The sequence below is a fragment of the Argentina anserina genome, chromosome 7 (assembly GCF_933775445.1).
Source record: "Argentina anserina chromosome 7, drPotAnse1.1, whole genome shotgun sequence".
NCBI lineage: Eukaryota > Viridiplantae > Streptophyta > Magnoliopsida > Rosales > Rosaceae > Argentina > Argentina anserina.
In genome coordinates this window covers 2,776,379-2,799,504 of record NC_065878.1, presented here as the reverse complement: position 1 = coordinate 2,799,504, position 23,126 = coordinate 2,776,379, and the positions used below count along the sequence as shown (strand labels likewise).

At 39.4% G+C, this 23,126-nt stretch overlaps 3 protein-coding genes across 5 annotated transcripts; 2 read left to right on the top strand and 1 right to left on the bottom strand.

Moving 5' to 3' along the window:
• The first annotated feature begins 6,954 nt into the window (after nucleotides 1-6,954).
• On the top strand, nucleotides 6,955-10,023 carry LOC126801815 (DNA-directed RNA polymerase V subunit 5C). Of its 2 annotated transcripts, XR_007672877.1 has the most exons (5): nucleotides 6,955-7,266; nucleotides 7,517-7,690; nucleotides 7,822-7,935; nucleotides 9,117-9,495; nucleotides 9,597-10,023. XR_007672877.1 is itself a non-coding variant. In XM_050529280.1 (4 exons), exons 1-4 carry the CDS (start codon nucleotides 7,003-7,005, stop codon nucleotides 9,240-9,242), a joined length of 678 nt encoding a protein of 225 aa, XP_050385237.1. In that variant the 5' UTR covers nucleotides 6,955-7,002; the 3' UTR covers nucleotides 9,243-9,562. The 2 variants fall into 2 exon arrangements, 1 of the variants encoding a protein (XP_050385237.1); XM_050529280.1 differs by lacking the exon at nucleotides 9,597-10,023 and having other exon boundaries at nucleotides 9,117-9,562.
• A 123-nt stretch (nucleotides 10,024-10,146) lies between these two features.
• Nucleotides 10,147-20,278, bottom strand: LOC126801798 (protein LNK2). The gene is made up of 9 exons (XM_050529260.1): nucleotides 20,112-20,278; nucleotides 17,616-17,904; nucleotides 16,683-16,806; nucleotides 15,883-16,189; nucleotides 15,696-15,776; nucleotides 12,630-13,349; nucleotides 12,391-12,548; nucleotides 10,684-11,078; nucleotides 10,147-10,574 (listed from the first exon to the last, which is right to left on the bottom strand). The coding sequence occupies exons 1-8, from the start codon at nucleotides 20,133-20,135 to the stop codon at nucleotides 10,715-10,717; spliced, it is 2,067 nt and encodes a 688-aa protein (XP_050385217.1). The 5' UTR covers nucleotides 20,136-20,278; the 3' UTR covers nucleotides 10,147-10,574; nucleotides 10,684-10,714.
• A 658-nt stretch (nucleotides 20,279-20,936) lies between these two features.
• On the top strand, nucleotides 20,937-22,752 carry LOC126801818 (probably inactive leucine-rich repeat receptor-like protein kinase At5g06940). Of its 2 annotated transcripts, XM_050529282.1 has the most exons (3): nucleotides 20,937-21,327; nucleotides 21,415-21,494; nucleotides 22,574-22,752. In XM_050529282.1, exons 1-3 carry the CDS (start codon nucleotides 21,075-21,077, stop codon nucleotides 22,748-22,750), a joined length of 510 nt encoding a protein of 169 aa, XP_050385239.1. In that variant the 5' UTR covers nucleotides 20,937-21,074; the 3' UTR covers nucleotides 22,751-22,752. The 2 variants fall into 2 exon arrangements, with proteins under 2 accessions (XP_050385239.1, XP_050385238.1); XM_050529281.1 differs by having other exon boundaries at nucleotides 20,937-21,494.
• Nucleotides 22,753-23,126: the final 374 nt, after the last annotated feature.

Below are 23,126 nucleotides of genomic sequence, written 5' to 3'. Positions count from 1 at the left end.
GATATCTTACCACTTGGTATCAGAGCCTCCTGCTCTGTTCTTTCCTTTTCCTTTTTCCGGCAGGTCGACCTCCGGCGTCTCTCCGCTGCTTCTGCTTGGCCGCTCCGCACTCGAACTCGCCGCTCGACATCGCCGTCGATCTTCTCCGGAGATAATCGCCTGCTGTCCCTCCGAAGTCGCTCCGTTCTTCCGGCTCCGCCGCTGCTCCTCATCGACCCACACCCCTCCGCCGCTGTCCCTCCGAGACACCCTCCTCCGGTGGTCCCTCTCTTCTCGGATCTGCCTCTCCTCGGTGCTCTCTCTCCTCCGGTGGTCTGCTCCATCGACGAGACAATCCGCCGCTGTCCCTCCGCTCTCTCCTCTTTTTCACGAAGTTTCGGCGAAAGTGCGAAACACCCTTACATTTATCTACTCTCGATCCGACCCGACCCGGCCCGCTCTCGATCCGACCCGGTCTGACCCGACCCAGCCCAGTTCGACCAGATTCTGTCGGTGCATATTCATCGTCAGTGCACGTGCACCGGTGACATATTGTTCTCATTTTTGTGTTTTTTTTGCTGTCTAACTACATTGTGTCTTTTTCGATGGGTTCTGGACATGAAACTGAGGGTTCTCAGCTCCCTGAAGTTCCGACCTTCGAAGTATCTGTCAAAAGTTCTGACAGTGGTTCATTTGGGGGCACCAAACTCAACGGAACCAATTTTCGTAAATGGAGACGACTCATGGCTGCTCATCTTCGAGGCATGCACAAGATGGGACATGTCACCGGTGTCACTAAGGCTCCTAGTCCTGAGGATATTGTTGCCTACAACAAATGGGACGACGACAATGGTCTTGTCATGTCCATCTTGTGAAAAGCTATGAATGATGAGATAGTTGATCTGGTGGAGGCATGTGCTACTGCGCAGGCAATATGGGAGACACTAACTGGCTTATATACTAATGACTCTGATTTCATACAGGTTCATGAGTTAATGTGCACATCTTTGGCCATACACCAGGATGGGCAACCGGTGGCGCATTATTTGACCAAGCTAAAAAATATTTGGGCTGAGATTGATGTGAAACGTCCTTGCATGATAAAAAATCAAGAGGATATTGTTTGGTACCACAAGGAGAAGGAGCTTGAACGAGTTCACCATTTCCTGAAAGGTCTTGATGCCAAGCATAGCAGTGCGAAAGGCGAATTGCTCCGAATGACCGAACCACCTAGCCTACTCGCCGCTTTCACCTATATCCGAAAGGATGAGTCTCAGCAGGAGAGTATTCTTCCGGCACCGGCTGTCATTTCCAGCCTTACTATTCATCCTCGCTCTCCGGCACCACCCCTTCCGCATGCAACTTCCGCTCCTCTTCATCGACAAGGACCACCACTAGGTTTCGGGAATCAGCCTCGTCCTCCTTGCTCTTATTGCCATGATACTAACCATGCTCGTGCGACCTGTTGGAAATTATATCCGCATCTTAGGCCCAAGAGGCCTAATCATCATCCCCAGTCAAGTGCAACTCTTCACTTAGTTCCGGAACCCGATATCTATGGTGTGGTTGGGCATGATCATCATACTGCTGGTGGAGCACCTACAGCTTCCATCGTTGGCCGTAGTCAAATTGGTATGGCCTTCAATATTTCTCACTCTGTTAGTTTTGATACTTGGATTATTGATTCTGGTGCATCTGATCATATGACTTATGATAAATCTTACTTTACCATATTGTCCCCTCCAGCCGTACCCTCTGTTACTAATGCTAATGGTGAGGCATTCCCCGTGTTAGGGTTCGGATCCGTTCGTATTACTCCCACCATAGAGCTTCACAACGTACTCTATGTACCTGCTTTATCTCATCATTTGATCTCTGTTCCCCAATTGAACGCTGACGCTCAGTGCTCTGTAACATTTTTTCCTATGTATGTGATCTTTTAGGATCTTCTCACCGGACGGGTAATTGGTCGGGGGTATCTGAGGGGCCGGTTGTTTCATCTGGATCTGACAAGCTAAGTGAAGTTTGGTTATAGCATCATCGCTTAGGGCATCCATCTTTTAGTGTTATGAAAAAATCTATGCCTACTTTGTTTATTAGTGTGGACGAGTCTTCTTTATGTTGTGAGACCTGTGTTTTGGGCAAGAGTCATCGATCTACTTATTCCCCTAGTACTTCTACTAAAAGTTTTCTTCCTTTTAAACTAATTCATTCTGATGTTTGGGGACCCTCTAAAGAGTCTACTGTGTCCGACATGCGATTTTTTGTGTCATTTATTGATGATTGCACACGTCTTTCATGGATTGTTCTTCTTAAAAATAAAGATGAGGTTTTTCCAGCTTTTCGTGTCTTTCATACCTCTGTCCAAACACAATATAATGCCACCATTCGAGTTCTATATTCTGATAATGGGGGGAATATGTGAATCATCACTTTCAGGAGTTTTTTAACACACACGGGATTATTCATCAAACAACGTGTCCTTACACACCTGAGCAAAATGGGGTTTCTGAAAGAAAAAATCGTCATTTACTTGACATGGCTCGGTGTATTCTTTTTAGTGCCCACATGCCTAAATACCTTTGGGGTGATGCTGTCATTACTTCCGCCCACCTTATTAATCGCCTTCCCTCTCGTGTCCTTCAAGGGAAAGTTCCCTATGAGGTGCTTGCATCTCATTTCTCATTACCCTCTTTTCATAATCTTCCTGCCCGTGTTTCCGGTTGTGTTGCTTTTGTTCATCTTCCACCACATCAACATTCTAAGTTGGATGCTCGGGCGGTGAAATGTGTGTTTGTTGGGTACGGAGGACATCAGAAAAGGTACCGGTGCTATCATCCCCCTACTCAGAAGTACTATGTCACTATGGATGTTACCTTTTTTTAGGACATGAGTTATATTCCCTCTTCTGATACTGCACTTCAGGGGGAGAATTCATATTTTGAAGAGTTGTATCATGGAGAGGGGGTGACAAGTGAGTCAGTTGATATGGTAATAGGTTCCGTTGAGATTACCAAAGCCACACATGCACCACCTGAGGTCGTCACTCAAGAGATTTAGGCACCAGAAGCTGACAACACAACTGCCCCTCATGACTCCCGTACAACTATTTATACCCCTGACCAATGCTCTCCTGGTACAGAAGATCACTCACCTGAGGTTAGTCATTCTATTAGAGCTAATAGTAGACAATATGTTTTGCCAAATAGGTCTACTCGGGGTCAACCAACAAAAAGATATGAACCTACCCTTCAGACTAAAGCCAAGTATCCGGTAGCGAATTTTATATCTACCAAAAGATTATCTAAGTCATATGAGTCATTTGTGAATCAAATATCTACTGTATCAGTACCTAACAAAGTGCAGGATGCATTGGGAGATCCAAAATGGAGGAAAGCAATGGAGGAAGAGATGGAAGCATTACAAAAGAACAATACTTGGGAGCTTGTACCTCCACCATATGGCAAGAAGACTGTAGGATGTCGTTGGATGTTTACAGTGAAGCATAATCCAGATGGATCAGTAAGCCAGTATAAAGCATGGTTAGTAGCGAAGGGGTTCACCCAGACATATGGCATAGACTATGATGAGACATTTGCACCTGTTGCAAAGATAAACACTATCCGGGTATTGCTTTCTGTCGCTGCTAACTTGAACTGGCTACTTAGGCAGTTTGATGTTAAGAATGCATTCCTTCATGGAGAACTAACGGAGGAAGTATACATGGATCTTCCACCTGGATATGTGGCCGCTTCTCCAAGTAACTCCGTATGCAGATTGAGAAAGTCTTTGTATAAGTCTTAAACTGTCACCTCGTGCTTGGTTTGGAAGATTCTCACAATTCATGAGGAAGATTGGCTACAAACAGAGTAATTCAGACCACACGTTATTTCTCAAACATCAACAAGGGAAGGTAACAGCCCTAATTATATATATTGATGATATGGTAGTTACTGGGAATGATAATGTTGAGGTGGATAGATTAGAGAAACAGCTTGCCACAGAGTTTGAGATGAAGAACCTAGGTACACTCAAGTACTTCTTAGCCATTGAAGTAGCCCGGGGTAGTGATGGTATATATCTGTGTCAGAGGAAGTACATCCTTGATCTACTAACAGAGACAGGTATGTTGGACTGCACTCCCATTGATACTCCTATCGAGCAGAACCATCGGTTAGCAGAGTATCCAGATCAAGTCCCTACTGACAAACCTCGTTATCAGAGGCTAGTTGGACGTCTGATTTATCTATCACATACCAGACCAGATGTTGCGTATGCAGTAAGTGTAGTAAGTCAGTTCATGCATAATCTCAGCGAGGACCACATGGATGCTGTTATAAGGATCTTGAGGTACTTGAAGTCAGCTCTGGGGAGAGGAGTAATATTCTCTAATCACAAATCCTTGAAATTTGTGGCTTCACAGATGCAGACTGGGCTGGAAATATTACATATCGGAGATCCACATCAGGGTACTTTACCTTTGTTAGGGGTAATCTTGTTACATGGAAGAGTAAGAAACAAAAGGTGGTAGCTCGATCTAGTGCTGAAGCAGAGTACAGAGGTATGGCTCAAGGAGTATGCGAATTGTTATGGCTTAGAAACTTGCTACAAGATTTGGGTATTAAACCTAAATGTGTTATGCAGCTGTACTGTGACAACAAGGCAGCTATTGATATTTCACAAAATCATGTACAACATGATCGTACAAAACATGTGGAGGTTGATCGTCACTTTATAAAGGAGAAGCTAGACGCGAAGATCATCAGTTTTTCTTTTGTTCCTACAGAAGAACAACTTGCCGATATGCTCACAAAATGAGTATCTAAGAAAGCTTTTTATGACTCACTTGGCAAGTTGGACATGGTTGATATGTATGCGTCAACTTGAGGGGGAGTGTGAGTGGAGGGTAGTAGGTGAATGAAGAAATAGTGGAGTGATTAGTAATTAGTGTGAATTAGTCTATATATACCATTGTAATCTGTATATGCAATCAATCAATTCAAAGTGCAACAGTCAGTTTCTTACCACTTACCTTATTATCAAATAATTTCTCATGCTCCTTGAAGTACCAGAATTTTCTACATGATTAACACCTAGACGTGCAAAACGATTTGTTTCAAGATTGGGCCTCTATGTTCTGCACGTACATCATTGTCACTCAGAAAAGGGGATATGAAAATCATGGATTGATTATACGTCATAACTTATAACCAAACTGCATACCATCTATAGATGAATCCGAGAGCACTGAAAATGGTATTTTGGTGTGCGGGTGCGTGATTAGTTCTGGTGTAATGGGGGAACTGTATAGAGAATAGTTGTTAAAGTTCAGGTTTCATGAAAAGTGGAAGTAAAATTTAAGCATTCGTCTTATAAAAAGTGAACTAAAATTCAAAATGCACACAACTGTTCTGAAAAAATGAGCTTTACCAAAAAAGGGTTGAACGAGCAATTTGTTTCACAAGAACATAATTCTATCCTATACATAATAATATCTATTACCAGATAAATATTTGCAATATCTCCTTCAACCAAGTAGGTTTTTGTCACCAGTAATTAGAGAGCTCCGAGTTTGCGGGAGCGGAAAACAATACCTAGTTCTCTAGGTTTTGAGACATAGTGGTGATGATCTTCGATCCCGTTTGCCTGAAAGGCGTTCTGGCCCGGCATTGTGAAGGGGCTTGGTGCTTCTCACTCCCATGTGGCATCTGTTGTGGTGGATCAGATTAGACGCAACTGCTGCGGTGGTGCTTCCTAGCAGCATCAAGTTCTCGAAGCCGAAGTAGATCAGTCTCTTTTCCATTTGGAGTTTGAGGCAGAGGCTTGGGTTTTAAAGCGGCGAGTTCGAAAGAGTTGTTGTTTCTCACCTTCTACTTTAGTCAGTTGGTGATCATCGTAGCATGCATGGTGGGTGGGAGCACATTGGTCGCCAGAGATGGAGCAGGTTGACGGGAGATTGATTGTCTATTGATGTTCATGACATGGGTTTGGGTCTGGGCTTTTGGGCCTAGTCTTAGGATTGTTTATTGCTTGGGCCTTAGGGTCTGGGTAATTTAGTTCACTTCTATTTTTGCTTTGAATAAATCAATATGGAGCTTTGACTTAGTTTCGAGTCCTCTTGATAGTGTCAAACATTTTTTTTTCTTTTGTTACTTGTGAACTATTATTCATAAGGTTGTATTATTTTAGATGAAGCTTGGTTTTTTGTTTAAGTTTGTCTTTCACTGCTCATTATTGACGTAGCAGGAAATCTCTTCGTGGGTCATGCTGATAATGTAATATTCTTCATACGTTAATAAATGTGACGTCTCCGATTATTTAAAAAAGATTTTACAATTGGAAAGAAAAGAAATTCAGGAAAGCAAATTTGCCGACTACCTTTTTTGACCACCCTCATGCCCATTAATAGTTTGATTCTACCATAGAAATCGGATGATCATCAAATATTATGTATTATAGGATGTGATGTTGAACATAAGAGGTTTAATTGTACATGATGGATCATGATATCTATGATGTAGTTCTTTTGAATAATATCGATATAGCATGCTCAGAAAGCCAAAGTAGAACAAATGGACAATTGCTTCCCGGTCACTATGATTAACAAACCCAGAAAATCCTCTTAATTGATCGTCAGCAACAACTTTTCTATTAAATGTAGATTTTTTCTTTAATTTTAATAAAAATAAAATAGTTGATAAGAATATAAGTTGGAAAATATAAGGTGTAGGATGATTATGTGGCACGTTACATAATTTTGTATAGTTTTTTTGTGTCTTTTTCGAAAAAAATATATATAAAAAACTCTGAGAAAGGAGGACACATAGGAGCGAGTAACAAAATTAGAACCTATTCGAGGCGAGTAGAAGTCTTATGTCAATCCGCATTATTTGTCACACTCTCTCTCACGCTCACTCTCACTCTTCACTCTTGACACCCATAAACCCCACAGCGACCACACTGAGAAAGAGAGAGAGAGAGAGAGAGAGAGAGAGAGAGAGAGAGAGAAGAGAAGAGACAACGATGGCCGCCGTAGCTTCAAACGACGCCGTTTCAGGAGGCCGGCCGGGGTGTGTTACTAGCCACGTCATCGGAGGGAGCCTGGAGAGCTACAGGTACTACATGTCTCGCCGTACGGTGTTGGAGATGCTCAGCGACCGTGGCTACAGCGTCCCCGAGTCCGAGCTGACTCGCTCACTCAGTGAGTTCCAGGACGCGTTCGGTCAGAACCCTGACCCCGAACGCCTCTCCATCTGCGCCTCTCTCCGCTCCAATTCCAAGAACAAGGTCTCATCTTCTCTCTCTCTCTCTCTCTTTGTTTACAGATGTGCAGAGCCTTAATTAGTTTTGTATGATATCTTCTTTTCAATGAAATTTGAGAATAACATTAGGAGCTGCTGTAATCTTCATGTTTAGTCATAAATCTGAGAAAAGTTTAGGTATTGGAAAAGGAGATGAATGCAATTTTCAAACTACATGGGGGGCAGGGCTTGTTTTGGTGGTGAGGCGTTGAAGCTCGTTGTTTCTTTTTGGGCAGATTGTGGTCATCTTCTGTGGGACTGAAGAAATCAGAAAAGCGAGTGCTCGTGCTATTTATGCTAACCTGATGAACAAAGATATAAGCTCTCTCATGCTTGTGCTGCAAACTAAAATTAACTGCTTTGCTCGAAAGGAATTGGAAACCTATCCTTACAAAGTTGAAACTTTCCATGTAAGTTGCCTTATAATTAATTATTCTATCTTGTTGTCTGATCCTCCTATGCTTTCTTTCCTCTACTTTCTTTCTTTTCATTTGTTTAGCTGAACAGTTTCCATTTACCACAACACATGATTTTGCTTCAGATTTCTGAACTGCTGGTCAATGTTACAAAGCATGTTTTACATCCCAAGTATGAGATACTTACTGCTCAAGAAAAGAAAAATCTGCTCAGCAAGTACAAGTTGGAAGACAAGAAGGTAACTGATAATATCATTCCTCTGTTACAAGGAAAATTCTAAATGGTTGCATTTGTCTTGATTGAAAATGGAGGTCTCTTGGACACTAATGCATGCTTGGCAAGAAATTGTGAACCCATAGAAATTATATGCAATGGGCAGTGGAAATCATTACCGCACCTAAAAGGTAGCTAGAATCTAGAATTCCACGTCATAGGAGAGGACAGTCGCTACTTGAAAACACAGCAGGGTTAGATTTTCCTGATGATTTCAGCTTTTAAACTTCTAAGCATTATAATCTGTTGTTTCCTTAGGAGTGTTTTACTCTATTGGTTAGGAGTATAGAATTCAATCAAATGGTTTCAGTTTTCTCTTTCTTTCTTTTTTGTTTTTTGTTTTTAATAAATGGTTTCATTTTCCTTACATACTAAGTTTGTAGCATGGAAAGTCTCTTTTGGAAGTGCATCCAAGCTTAAAGCAACTAACCCTGAAAACGGTTACATGGATTAGTGACGTTTGCGAGTAAACAGTTAATTCGCTTGTCTTCATTTTCCATGGATTCGTAGAAACTTAATTTTGCCGAATCATTTGGCTTCTCAGTGTCATATTGTAGAATAAAGGGTAATGAAGCTTCTATGAGGACAAGTGTTGTGTTAAAAGTGAACAGATCTGAAAGCAGTGTCACTTGATTTTTTATTTATTTTTGGTTAATTGTGTCACTTGATTAGCATCCCCTTTTATTCCAGAAATGTATATAATAACTGGCATTCGTTTCATTTTAATCTTTAGAGAAGGGGCGAAAATGAAGCAGTATAGTCTCATCATAGCTAGAACTCTCACATAACTTGAAGGCCATAAAGATTTTGTTGTCATGTTTCTGATTGCATTTGGTTAACTATTCTAAAGGAGCCTGAAGAATTGGAAGCCATAATTTTGTATAACTGTGAAATCTGATGCTGTGGTGAACACAAGGTTATTGCAGTAATCTTAATGCAAGGCCTGTTAATAGGCAGCTGTGCTGTTAAATCAAATGCTATATCATGTTCTAGAGTGCCATGTCTTTGATTTTTGTATGTTTCACATGCAAAAATTGAAGAGTGATTAATTTGGTCTATATATATATATCCCATGTATACGTGCTACAATTCTAATATGGTTGAATAAATTACTGAACCAATTGATTCTTATTTTTTCTTTTGCAGCTCCCTCTCATGCTGGAAACTGATGCATTTGCACGCTACTATGGCTTGGAGAAAGGACAGGTGGTAAAGATTACTTACCGTGGTGGAGCTGTTGGTGCCCTCAGAACCTACCGTTGCATTGTCTGATCCTCCTAAAAGATACAATGTGTGCCACTCTATGGAGTGATGGCTTACAAGAAAGAGGTTAACATCTTAGATAGGGTTTTCAACAGATACAACAACAGGTTTTGATTTAAGGGAGCTGTAGTTTGTGGTTTCAGTTAACAAGTTTGAAGATCATATTGCTATTTGTAGCACTTACACTTTGTGGGTCTTGCTTTTGAGTCTTGAATGACATGTTGTAAGGGATAATAGAGAAGGGTAGAGCCTCTACATAATGGTACGTGACTATGCGTTGACCCATTTGCGAGAAAAATATGATGAATTATAATGCTATTATTATATAATCTCATGACTTTTGTTTCAACTTCATGCTACCAGATGACATGAACGCGGGATACGAAGTCAAGTAATTTGATGCAATATATGATGCTAGTGTTGCAACACTGATTAGGAATATATGTAGTTTGCCTTGCTCTACTAATCTACCAGTGGCCATTGACTATAATCATGACTACCATCTTTTTTCTATGTCTGATCATTTTGAGACAATAGTATAAAAGAGCCTGAAGGTATATTGGGGCACAATTAACTGAATAACAGCCTAGAGCTGCCGGGCAACTTAAGAAGCGAAACCCTAGTTTGATAATCCCATGGATTTCAGCAATGTGATATCTCTTAAAAAGGATATGGCGCTTCCTCACCTGAAGTTTCCAAGTGGCTTTCAAGTCCTTCAATGAAATAATGTGCCATATAAGACGTGAAAAATTGCTGGAGATTTGGTTTGGTGAGGCTTTTCTCTATGCTTTTGACAGGAGATGCTATTTCATGCACAAGTTATTGGCCTATTGCTTTGACACGCTTCCGTCTGAAGAGATCGTTTCGAACCTTGAGAGATGAGCGGTTGCCAAACTAGGGCAAACTAGTGCAATGGTGCAATAAATGGTACGTAACAGCTCTTAAAGAAAGAAACCAGTACAGTTGCTTACAAGTACGCAAGTTTCTACATGCATCTAAAATCATTGCCGGTTATCCCTTGCAACAAGTAGAACTTGTGACTATACAAACACTAGCAAAACAGCAGATTTGGCAAGCACCAATCCGCCCATACTAGCTAGACATGTCATGATGCTACTACACTCGAGTCTTACACATAGCTGGTATTGGCTTCAATATCATTAAGGATACAGACCAATATCAATCTGCCATAGATAACTAACCATATTGAAACTGAACATACTTTTTAAACATGGAAAGTATCCAATTGATTTTCAGTGCAGCTTTATTGTATAGGATACTCCTCCTCAGTAATCTGTTGTTTGAGCTCCATGACCACTCTAAACTGAAGATCATAGTTGGCTGACAATGACAATAAAATTATGACATTGCAGTAGATCCGTATAGCCATGTACATGAAACACATTGAATGAATTTTTAACAGACATGGGGAGATAAAGGAAGGAATTACCCTTGTAGAATTCTGCCATGCATAATCATTTTCAATTAGAGGCTTCGACCTCCATAGTGTCACCTCCACCATCGGCTGGCCCAGTGTTCGATAGGTTTTCTGACTTGTTCATGCAAGGAAATTTCTGATCCGCAGACCGGGGATCAGGATCTGGGCAATGGTTTCCAGATTCTTGATGAGAGTAGGTTTTGTTCTTCACACTGTCGGGCAATACTCTGTTTGACAAACTCACTAAGCCTGCTGTTTTACGCTCACATGGCATCTTGCTAGACGCAGGTGATTCTGGTGCACCAGAATGTTTTCCTGATAGATCCAAAGGCCGATGAAAGAGCAAATGAGCCACAATTCGATCTATAGGATTAGTCTCAGTCTCTACATCTGGCATGCTAGTGTACCTGCAACGTCGAATAAAAAATCACTCACTAACGTTTTGTAGAATAATCTGGAAATCAAATGGAATATAATCTCCCTCTTTGCTAGTCAGAATGACCAAAGCTTACTACAATTAGATAGGTCATCCCAGAATAATAAAAAAGGAATATATACCTATCAGGAAACCAGTAAAACCCTGATGAGTACATAAGTATCTAAAACTAAAAGTTGCAGTAAATGCATAGCTAAATTGAAAAATATATATATATATAGAAATTCAGCGATTCCGGCGACCGGTGAAGCACAATGACGGCGCAAATGGTGCCAGCCGTGCTCCCCCCTCCCAGCACTCATGTCTATGTCGGCCGGAGCTGTAGCGGCAACCCACGCCGGCCAGAATCTCGAAATTTCCGCACGGTGCACATAACTTAAAATTTTGAGATTCCGGCCGGCGTGGGCCGCCACTGCAGCTCCGGCAGACACAGACAGGAGCACCACAAGGGGGGTGCACAGCCGACACCATCCGGGCCGTCGTTGCACGTCGCCAGAATCGCCGAATCCATACGGTGTGGACGTCTGCAGCAGAGACGGACTGTAATATATAAGAAATAAAAAGATTAAAAAAAATATTTTTCAATGCAAAACAATTACAACAAAACTACAAGGTTATATCAAACATAATTTAAGCTTTCTGATTCAGTAATTCTTTTTCTTAAAATTTGCATCTCAAGCTTCTAACTGGTAGCAATTTGCTCCATAAGGGGATTAATGGCTTCATAATCACTCCTTATAATTAAACTGCATATAGAAGTTTTCTCTAGTGGGAAGCTTTACAATCACTTCACGACTGACAGTCTGAGAACCCCTTCTTCCATTTGACATGATTTTCAAGAGCTGAACCACCTTCTACTCGAGTTTCTGCACAAGATCCTGACCTACTAAAGGATCCTTTTGTGCACCCGAACATAATCTCACATTAATTCCTCTAAACCGCTAGTCTTCATCATTTCAGCTACCAAGAGCGATGTATAACATATCTCATCAAATATATAGATAAAATGGAGGAATGTATAGCACACCTAACACTAAAAATCCCAACAAACTTTTAACAGATTTATTGCTCTGCCATGCCAAAAGAATATCTAGAAACAAGACCTAGTACGAGAACTTCCCCCATTGTTTTTTTTTTTTTTTGCTTTTTTTTTTAAATACTTTTACAAAGCCTAAATCTTGTTCAAAGTGAGTATACAATGGGAAAATAAGTATAAAAGGAATAACCACCTCTGACCCAATGGAAATAAAGCATATATAAGAGGACTGGGATAACTTATAAACCTGTTACAACCACTGATTTTCTCCTTTGCAACTGTTTCAGGCTCCTCCTTGTTTTTACTGTTGGAACTGATAGTATCACTTGTATGATGCCTTTGCACTGCACTTTGAGCTAACCGCAACAAGCTATCCCGTATACAAAGTCTTGTGTTGATGTCCAACTGCAGTAAAACATTACTTTGGCATTGTAAGTAGATCTAGTATCGCATGTACAAAACAATTCACTCTCAAGCAGAGTATACCTTTGCTATAATATCTTGAAGCCGGTTGAGTATTGTGTCCTCTGCTGAGTATTCAACGGCTGCAGAAACTGTATATGAATCATCTTGTTCTATGGGTGAATTTGGGTCCACAGAAGGAAGAGTGCTTAAATCTTCAACTTCCAGATCAGCTCTATCAGAGTGCTGAATTTGATTTTCTTGGGGACAAATTTGTGTGGCAGTCTGATTGGTGCATGGGACTTGATGGTTAAATTGTTGCTGTTGTTGCTTAATAGCAAGCAATGCCTGCATTTGCTGCCGCCTTCTTAACTTTTCGATTTTTTCCTGAGCAGTCATGGTCGGAAGTGTGGCACAAGTATCTGCTGACGTGGTTATAGCACTACTTGGAGAAACGTCAGAACCAGAAAGAAAAATTTGATGCTTAATCTGCCCAGGATGAATGTGAGAAAGCACTGGCATAGCCTGGCGTGCATTAGTGACAGTCCCATACATAGTCGGAGACACATATTGATTTGACACAGGCTGGTATGGAAAAGACTCAGATCCTTGAAGTTGTCTCTTGTGACCAAGAATTGATGTGGGAGATGATTGAACCATAAGGCTTGGCAACTGGTTATCATAATGTCCGGAAGGGTTTCTTGTTGAAGACCAATTACTACTATAAAGATCTTGCAATGAATTCCCCTCATTTTTGTCCTCCAGCTTTTTACGAGACCTCAAAAACTTCTTCTGCCTGGATACCTGCTCGTATGAAGGAAAAACAATGTAACTCAATCTAGCATGCGATATAACAAAACTAAGAATTTTGGGGAGAATTTGACATGATATTCCCATGAAGCTGTAGAGATGACTTTAACAGTTCTGATTGTCTGCACTAGCACATGAAGAAGAAAACTAAACATTGATTACTATTTTAATAAGGAGACCGAATAGCATTCATGAAAAACAAGTAAAGAGACTCAAAGAGCACATACCAAAAACGAACATAAAAGCCAATATAAAGACATCCAAGTAAAGATGAATATCCAAATGTACAAAGAGAGCCGTGGTCTTAGAGTCAGAAGACAATGATGCCCCACCAAAACCCCACATGAAATCTTCCACCTCTTCTTCATTCTCGATATCAACTTTTTATCGTACTCAAACACTACCCTTGCTTACACAAATATAATTAAAATAAAGACAAGGTTTTTTTTATTCAAATGCTACCTTCAACACAACTCCTAATGAGATAAAGTCATTAGAATCATCGTATGATAGGATTCCCTTGACTCAATATAACTACTAAAATGAAGCACATACCATAAAGTTACACCATTAGAGAACAAAGGAAACATAAGTTCATACTGATAGAAATAATCAAAAAGGTAAGAACCTTCATTTTAGACTGACTTCATAGTTTGCTGCCCACACAGCTTTCACCTTCAGACACATGTTTTCACATTTACGTATGCATTCTGTACTAGTATAAACCTACACGTAATAAAGTAGGAAGGGCTTCTAAGAATGTGTCGTACAACGCCCCTTTCAGTAGTACGACAACCTGCTTTATTTCATCAGTACCTTTCACAAAATCCACTGTACGTTTCAGTTTTAGATTTGTTACTCAGTTATTGGAAGCGTGAGAAAGCCAAATTCTTTCTCTGAGAAGAAAGTTTTTTTTTAGAAAGAGAAGAAAGTTTATTATTAATCAGTTGACCAATAAAACATCCTACTTAAACAGTGATTACTGTTCAATGGTTGAAATTTGATTCATAAACAAATTGATAATCCCTACAACCTTCAGCAACTTTGGTCCAAATAAAAAAAAACCCGAAAACAAAGTATGTCAAGATAGAAGGTCTCTGCAAAACCTATTCCAAAATGCCATCAAGAACATCAAATGCTGCTCCTCATAATAATTGTGATACTGGGCATACAGTTGACAAATGGCATCTTAACCATTGAAAATTTCAATAACTTGCAAAATCTCTACTTCAGGATGTACTCCATCTGATTTATCTACATACGTTGTTGAAGTGCCTTCAACTAACCTAAAAATCTTCTTTCTAACCACAATGAAGATACTATTGGATTACCGCAATATTGAACTGTAAGAAAAATAGAGCCAGTGAACCCTCAAACCTTGATATCCTTCATGCCAACGAAAAAAGGTTTGTGACATGGGCTAGTCTAACAGAAAACTAACCTTGACTTCCGAAGGGGCCTATTTCTCATTTCACTTATAATCAGGAATCAGATATCAAAAGTTCACTGTTTCCTAGTGTGATTGTCACACCATTTAAGGGGCCAACATTTTAGCTCTCCATCAGACATGAACGCATTCAAAAACCCTCTATGATGCCACAACATGGAATCAAATATAATTAAGTACTCACGAACAATAATTCCAAGACTCATCATGCTCCAATCACCACCATACCCAGATTTCTAAGGAAAAATCTGGAACAGCCGGAATGCCTGATATACCATGATAACAAAAGACAAATTCCCTTCACATATGACCTGCACATATTACGGTTGCTGACTTTACTACATTTTATAATGTACCTATGATACTCTTCACACCTATGAGTAATCTCATAGTACTTTTCATTCCAACTATTAATTGGTTTAAACCAAAAGGGACACTTAACCAAACAATATGTATTAATGAGTACTAGCAAAATCTCTTGTATACAGTGAGCAGAAGAACCTGGGTGTATAAAGGAAACATTACAAAGGACTGATACACATCAAAACATCAAATACTTGAAACTAATAATGACCATATGTTTTCATTTAATATGATCTTTGCAGTAGGACCTAAGCAGCCAGATATACTTCACATTTACAGATTTACTATTCCTCCACCCTCTTTCTTTTTTTTTTTCAGAAGAATTCCTCCTCCCTCTTTCAGCATACCTCTACTACAAAACATGTTAAAATCTTTCAATAAGAATCTATTTCTACCACCTCACACCCTAATCGTTACTTCATACAAAAATCTAACCCGCATGATTGTTTTATTTCAACAACATTAGTGTTTGCACCAACATTCAACCACATATTGAGACAAAGAGATGGAGATGAAGAAGACAACATTACCTTGTCAGGAATTTCAGTTGAGGAAGAAGAATTTACAGCAGCTTGGTAAAAATTTGTTACAGTGCTGTTGTCAGACCCTGTCTGTGAACATCGAATAGAAAATATGAGTTCCTTGACTCACTTAATTATGTGAAAACAGCAACATGCTTCCAACAGATAATGTTCAATGTTGATTTATTCATCATACCAGGTCCTTTTCTGTGGGCTTACTTTTTCCCACAGCATATCCTACATGATCAAGAGTTACAGGCGTATTCCGCAGACCATCTGCAGGATAAACTGTCTTCCCATAGCCAGTGGAAACTGCCTGTTCCTCTTGCTGCACATATTCTATTTTAATTTCTGAACGCTCTGACACATTCCTTAATGCTCCTGACCCAGAACTTGGGGAGTCTGAAGTCACAGGAAATGCTTTGATTGGACTATTAGTTGCATCCCTGGATGACCAAAGCTCATCCACATTACCAAGACTTCCCTGGCTGAATCCATCATTGCTGTAAAATCATCAAATGTGAGAGGGGTCATATACAATTGTAAAATTTTTTTCTTCTTTTTTTCAAGGGAAGCAAACTAAGGGGCAACTTGTACATTAAAAGTGGGGTTTTTTTTTTTTTGGGGGGGGGGGGGGGGGTCAAAAATAGTACAACTGTATACTCCTGAAAGATGGAAAGCTAAATAGCTATGGAAGCTATGGAAACAGATACCATAGCCAGATAAAAAAAATTATATTCTTTGTGGTCTTAAATTTCAGAAATAATTTAGCACTTGCTACATTTATTACAGCAGGAGACCATCTTCTGTCCATATACCAAAAGCTTACTTCAGAGTATAATAGATCACACATCATATTACTTAAATCAGAAACTTGTGTGGAAATGATTGTTAGGAAACTTGTCTTTAATTAGGATACTGCCCCCAGATCATACTATCTTGAAAAAGAATGATATGACCCTCTATCAGATGTCAATAACCGTTATTGTAAATTACCTGAAAATTTGATCAAGATCATCGAAGCTTCCTATATTAGCCCACCCATAATCAACAAATTGTTCTTTAGCTTCATCGGTATTTTGAAAAAGTTCAGCACCTTTGTCAAGTTGATTTGCCTCGGCTGTCAAAAAGTCAGGTGCATAAAAATATTAACAAATGGTCAATAATACATGTTCATCGCATAGCCTACAAAATGCATGGGTGTGTTTCTAAAATTGCAGGCACAATTTCGGTCATCAGCTAATCACAAAGCCAAATTACTGTTATTTCACTTCCTTGCCATTCAATAGTAGACAGAAAAAATTCTTTTTAATGAAAACAAGTGTATTTTTATCATACAAAGCCCAATCTTTTTAATTGCAGGAGTTGAAAGAACATAATAAAATGACAACCTTACAAAACTGTTCATGTCCCTGTCTCCAGGATCTTTTTTTTTTTTTTTTTGAAAAAAATAGTACACCAAAATACAATTGATGACAGGTAAGAATATGGAGGTGAGATGTAAAAGTCAATCTCCAATCAAATACAAAAGATCATAAAGAATTCATCAGTAAATTAATTTCACATCTATCACGCCAAGAATCGGATTCTACTTTTGAGAAGAAAATGATATCCTACAGGAAAAGGGTAAAAAGGTAAAACAAAGAACAAGAAATAATAGACTAAAAGGCTGGTACAGGCTAATTGCACGAGGCCACCATTTCCCTCAGTGAGTTTGTCTGTAAATATTATTTCTCTCAGTTGAGTTTGTGTGTCTGCGTATATGTGCTCTATCTACCATCTAATACAGAATAAACTCTATTTCATACGAGGGGTGATTTTTGACCACTCTTGACTAATCAAACTCCATATCATATGAGGGGTGCATTTGTTACCACTCTTGACTAATTAAAATTATTATCTACAGTTATGTTTCAGGGGTTTCCGTACCCATGCAATGTTGTTCACTTTTATCCAAACTAGATAAGGATAAGTCAGGCCATGAGTCTGTTCCAAATCCAGAAGTAGAAATTCCTTCACTGGTCTTGAAGTTGGAACTGGTTTCCAGCTCTGTCCCATGCAAATCAACTTTGGACCCAAGCGCCTTATGCTCAGTAGACTTGATGGTATCAGATTCTTGGTTATTTACCTTTTTGTCTAGGTATTCATCAGTTGCCTCAGGATAAGGCACAATATGGTCATCACTCTCGCATGCCTCGCCCCATATTATATTTGCAAGCTGTAAGGACAAAACATTATCGATCATTACTATGGGACATAATGATAAATATATTCAAAGAATTGTCCTAGATCAGTTGATAAAAGGTCATTGAAAAAAGCATTCAGAGTAAAACTACATAGGTAACTTTTCTATTGCTAAGACTCCAGAATAGAGAAAATCAGAAGTTGCATAAGGACAAATGACAAGATAAAAATTAAAGGTTATAACGGAATGATTTGATTGTGACTTCTTATCCCACGGACCTAAGTTTATGTTGTGGTTGTTTCACATTAAGTTACAGAGATCCTGATGAAGATTGGGAGTCCAACTAATCAAGCTGCATTTTACGAGTAGCATAACTGTATCTAGTGAGATACCCAAATACAGTAGAATGTGCGAGAGAGATGATCTATTCTCAAAGGCCCATGGAATAAGGTAATAACAAACAGGAGGAAATTTAGTGTTAGGTAACCTTAATATTTAATTTCTATCTGGTTCAATGCCAATAATTAATCTCCCTAAATGAGACCTAAAATGCTGAGGAACAAATAAAAACAAGAAGAAAGGAAAAGGCACAGCAGCCCAGCCTAAAAGGGTCTTATAAACAGCCTACTCCCAAAGGATGTACACAAATTATGTAAAACTGCTCCCATAATTCGCGGAAGTTACTCCAAGTAGTCAATCCAAACTCATGGCCCAATTTAAGTTTAGATAAACCATCAGCAACCGATGTTTGAGTTCCTATAGATGTGACACATGGTAGCTTCCTGGAAATAAATTATGTAACCATCAGCTGATAATTACTTATGTGAAAGGATGATGGTCATCAACACATCTCTGCACAAGCATCACTAGAATCGCATTCAATCACAATTCCGTTCCTGATTCTGGTGGCAGCCATCTGTAACTTGGCCAAAGAAAAGACCCCAAGACTCTGCTTCTAACACTTGGCCATTTTCCAGACTAGCATAAAAACCCAAAATTTCATTGTTAACTTGGATTTGATGAACGCAAGTTTCCCATTGAAATATTGAATTTTTACTCCATGTAGCCACCACGAGAAAAAGAACATTGAGGATCCTAAAACCTCTTGTAACATTTTAAATTTTTTTTTTGAAGAATTTTGGACTAAAAAAAAAAACTAAAAGTTTGAACTGATAACTCACAAGTGTAAAATAATATGCACATGGAAAATGTATTAAAAAGAAATAACCAAAACAATGGAGTTCAAGTAAGGGCAGGGCAGGGTAGAAAATCATGAATTTTTATACCGAATCTTTCCAGTTGTATATTTTGTTATTGTCTTAAATCCTCATATCTCACACAGCCCATCGGAGTTCAACGATTGTAGCGCTACAAATAACTAGAATAAACAAATTGTTTTACCAAAATCTCTGCTAGGCTATTGATTAGCTTGGTTTGGGCTGACAATTTTGTCCATTTCATTAACAAGGGAGTTGATTAACATAGATCTGGATACTTCCAGATGAAGATTGACAGTGTATTTGGATTTTGGAAGTAAAGGAATGTGGGTTTGGTTGGTTGGAGAGTAAGCTGCAGCCAATCAACAAAAAATCAAGAGCAAGGCCATCTCCAGCCTATAACTAACTGACTTCAATTCAATTTGGTAGGCTCTAGTATTTAATTCTGAATGGGAAACAAGTATCAAACATAAAATTATTTGAAAGAACCAAAGGCGTAAAATACATGCATATATTAGGTATGTGTAAAAAATAATGAAGATGTTTACTTTCACGAGAAAAATTAATGAGAAAGCCAAAGGTTCAAGTGATGGGACCCAAAATTGTAATCAATGAGGATCCATATATGTGAATGCACCTATTCATCACACAAGGGCTGCAGGCTTGTAGTAAGAGACATAGAGACCTATACTTGCTTGTTGCCTCTTTAGATCAAGATTAGACAGTTGCAATCTTTAACCATCCAAAGCATCTGGGAGCTTGGACTTGTTACGAATCATGCCGCTAAATATTACCAACTGAAATGCGTTTTATAGGTCCAATTCATCAACAAGAAGCATACAAATTCATTAAAAATAGTAATTAAAAAACAAACAATAATAAATCATATCATCCACAGGCTAGATTCATATCTTCAGCTCATACAACAAGTGTTCATCATTTCACTCACAGAAGCCAAACAAATAAATCAATTTAATATGAAAAGAAGAAAAAAAAAACAGAGAGAAAGAAGAAGAAGCATACCTCCTGGTCGTTCCAATCAAACATCTCTAAAGATTCCACACCAGAAAATCTCAAAACCAAAGACGAATTCAAATAAGCGCGCAGAGCTTGGTCCACACATCGCCGGAATCCCCCAACAAACTCCACATCAAGCTTCCACCGGCGGGTAAGCCGACGCCGCAGTCAGAATACGAGTCGCTCACTCGGAGAGACAGAAAGAAGAGAGAGAAAGTGCTCAGAGTTTTTCAGTGTGAGAGAGAGAAAACAGAGAGGTTGGGTTTGCGGAGGAGAGTATTGGGGGACCCACCCGTGGGGCTGACGTCACGTTCAATTGGAAATATTGGTGGATATGGGCGACACGTGTGAGCGTATCTAAAGTCGTGGTTAGGAAAGCAGCCGATCTAATGGTGCGACGTGATTGGGCGGAAGCCTCCGGGGATTTGAATTTCATTTGCATTTGGGTTTCATTTGGACGGTGAGGACTGAGGTTGGAGGATGAGGTGCGTGGTGAAGCTTGCTTTAAACGTCCTTTTCTGGTGTTATCTTGGATTAGTGGGAAATACTAATAATTATCAACTTCTAATTAGTACCAAGTAGACCTGGCATTTCAGCCCGTGAAACCGTTAACCGCCCAATACCCGCCCATTAAAAACCCGTCCAAACCCGCCCGATAAGCTTTCTCGGTTGACGGGCTAACAACCCGTTAATAACCCGCTAACCAACGGGCGGAAACGGACAGCCCAATGGAACCCGTCAACCCGTTAAAAAAATAAAACCCAAGTATAACCTATCATTTCATTAGCAGCCGCTCTACACTCTACAGAGACTTCTCTTCATGTTTGAAGTTCTCCTCTTTGAAGTTCTCTACAGAGACCTGGCATTACTTGCACCACCATATCTTCAGCACTCTCTGTAACCTCTATAAACCTCCAAAGCTTCAACCTTTCTGGTGAAATCTCATCTTTAGTGTGCGAGCTTCTCAATATGTCCCTGCTGAACCTTGGTCAGAATCTCTTCAACCAGCCCATTCCTCTCCATCTCTCGCAGTGCACTTCTCTGGAGACTTTGAATCTCAGCAACAATCTCATCTGGGGATCTATCCCAAGTCAGATATCCCAGTTTGGTTCCTTGAGAGTTCTCGACTTGAGCAAAAACCATGTTGAGGGAAACATCCCAGAAGGCTTAGCCTCACTCAGCAATCTCCAAGTTCTCAACTTGGGAAGCAACTTGATATCAGGTAATGTGCCTTCTATATTTGGAAATTTGAGTGAGTTAGTTGTGCTTGATATGTCTCAGAATTCATACTTGCTGAGTGAGATTCCAGCTAATATTGGGAAGCTTGTTAAGCTTGAGAAGTTATTCTTGCAAAGCTCAAGTTTCCATGGTGAAAGTCCTGATTCTTTGGTGGGTATGCAATCTTTGACTGTTTTAGACCTTTCCCTGAACAACTTAACTGGTAGGATTCCTCAGACACTAGGGACTTCTCTTAAGAACTTGGTTTCTTTTGATGTTTCAGCTAATAGGCTTTCTGGGTCATTCCCAAATGGTATATGTAGTGGGAAAGGCCTTATAAACCTCATCCTTCATACCAATGAGTTCAATGGTTCTGTACCTAGTTCTATTAGTGAATGCTTAACTCTTGAGATTTTTGAAGTTCAGAACAATTTGTTTTCTGGTGAATTCCCAGTTGAGTTATGGTCACTACCCAAAATCAAGCTCCTAAGAGCTGAAAATAATGGATTTTCTGGAGAAATACCTGACTCAGTGTCGAGCGCTGGTCAATTGGAGCAAGTTCAAATAGATAACAATAGTTTCACTAGCAAAATTCCGCACGGTCTTGGGTTAGTCAAGAGCTTTTATAGGTTCTCAGCTTCTCTAAATGGTTTATATGGTGAACTACCTCCAAATTTCTGTGACTGATCAGTCTTCGATTCACTGCTTTTAATCTCATTCATGTAATGTGTATATTCTTTTGGGTGTTTTAGATAGTCGGTTCATTACGAGTTTAATATCGTGATTTGAAGTTTATGGGGTTCTCTTGATATGAATGTAAATATGTTTCAAGATAGATCAAATATCATTTCTGTTGATTTGTTATTGTTATATTGATCAGGTAGAAAAAGTTAGATACATCAAAACAGATTAAACAGATTCATGTTGAATAAAAATAAAGACTAAGCAATTCATGTTCACCTGTAGATTCTTAACAAATAGCATCATGTTTATATCTAACAATCATATTCTAAAGGAACTTATAGACTCGGTGAATGACTAACCAATAAAATGTTGGCAATACCAAAACAACCACTTCGCAGGCCACTGAGATTTACACACACACAAAAAAAACACAGTTAAAGGCAGGTAGGAAAGCTGGGTCTGCATTATGATATGTTCAAGAAATTACTCATAATATTACTGTTTAGGTTAATTCTCCTTATGTGATGTTCTAGTTATATTTATTTTATTGCTGATTTGTTTTGTAGATGAATAATGACCGGGAACAAGAAGAAGATATTGTTGGAAGTGCACAAGTATCTAGTTCAAGTTCAAGAAAAGAGCGAAAGAGAAAATCTCGTTGTTGGCTATCCTTCACAAGATTGGATGTGGGTGTGGATGGAGAACAACGTGCAGTGTGCAATAAGTGTGGAGTCGACTATTAGTGTGATCCTCTTATGGGGACTACTAGTATGTTACGTCATCATGACATTTGTTACACTTCAGGTAATGTGGCTTCTCCTCGCTCTGCTACACGTTCTTCAAAGTTTCACCCTGAAAAGTTTACAGAATTGTTGATTGAGGCCATTATTAAGCATGATTTGCCATTTAGTTTTGTGGAGTATGAAGGAATTAGGGCTGTCTTTGATTATGTGTGTCCTTCACTTAGGTTGCCTTGTAGAAATACTGTTAAGGCCCATGTTTCGAAACTTTATGAAAGTGAGAAGTCTAAGGTTCAGAATATGTTGAGTTGTACTAGAGGGAGGATTTGTTTGACTTCTGATTTATGGAGTTCTCAAACAACTGATGGGTATTTGACAC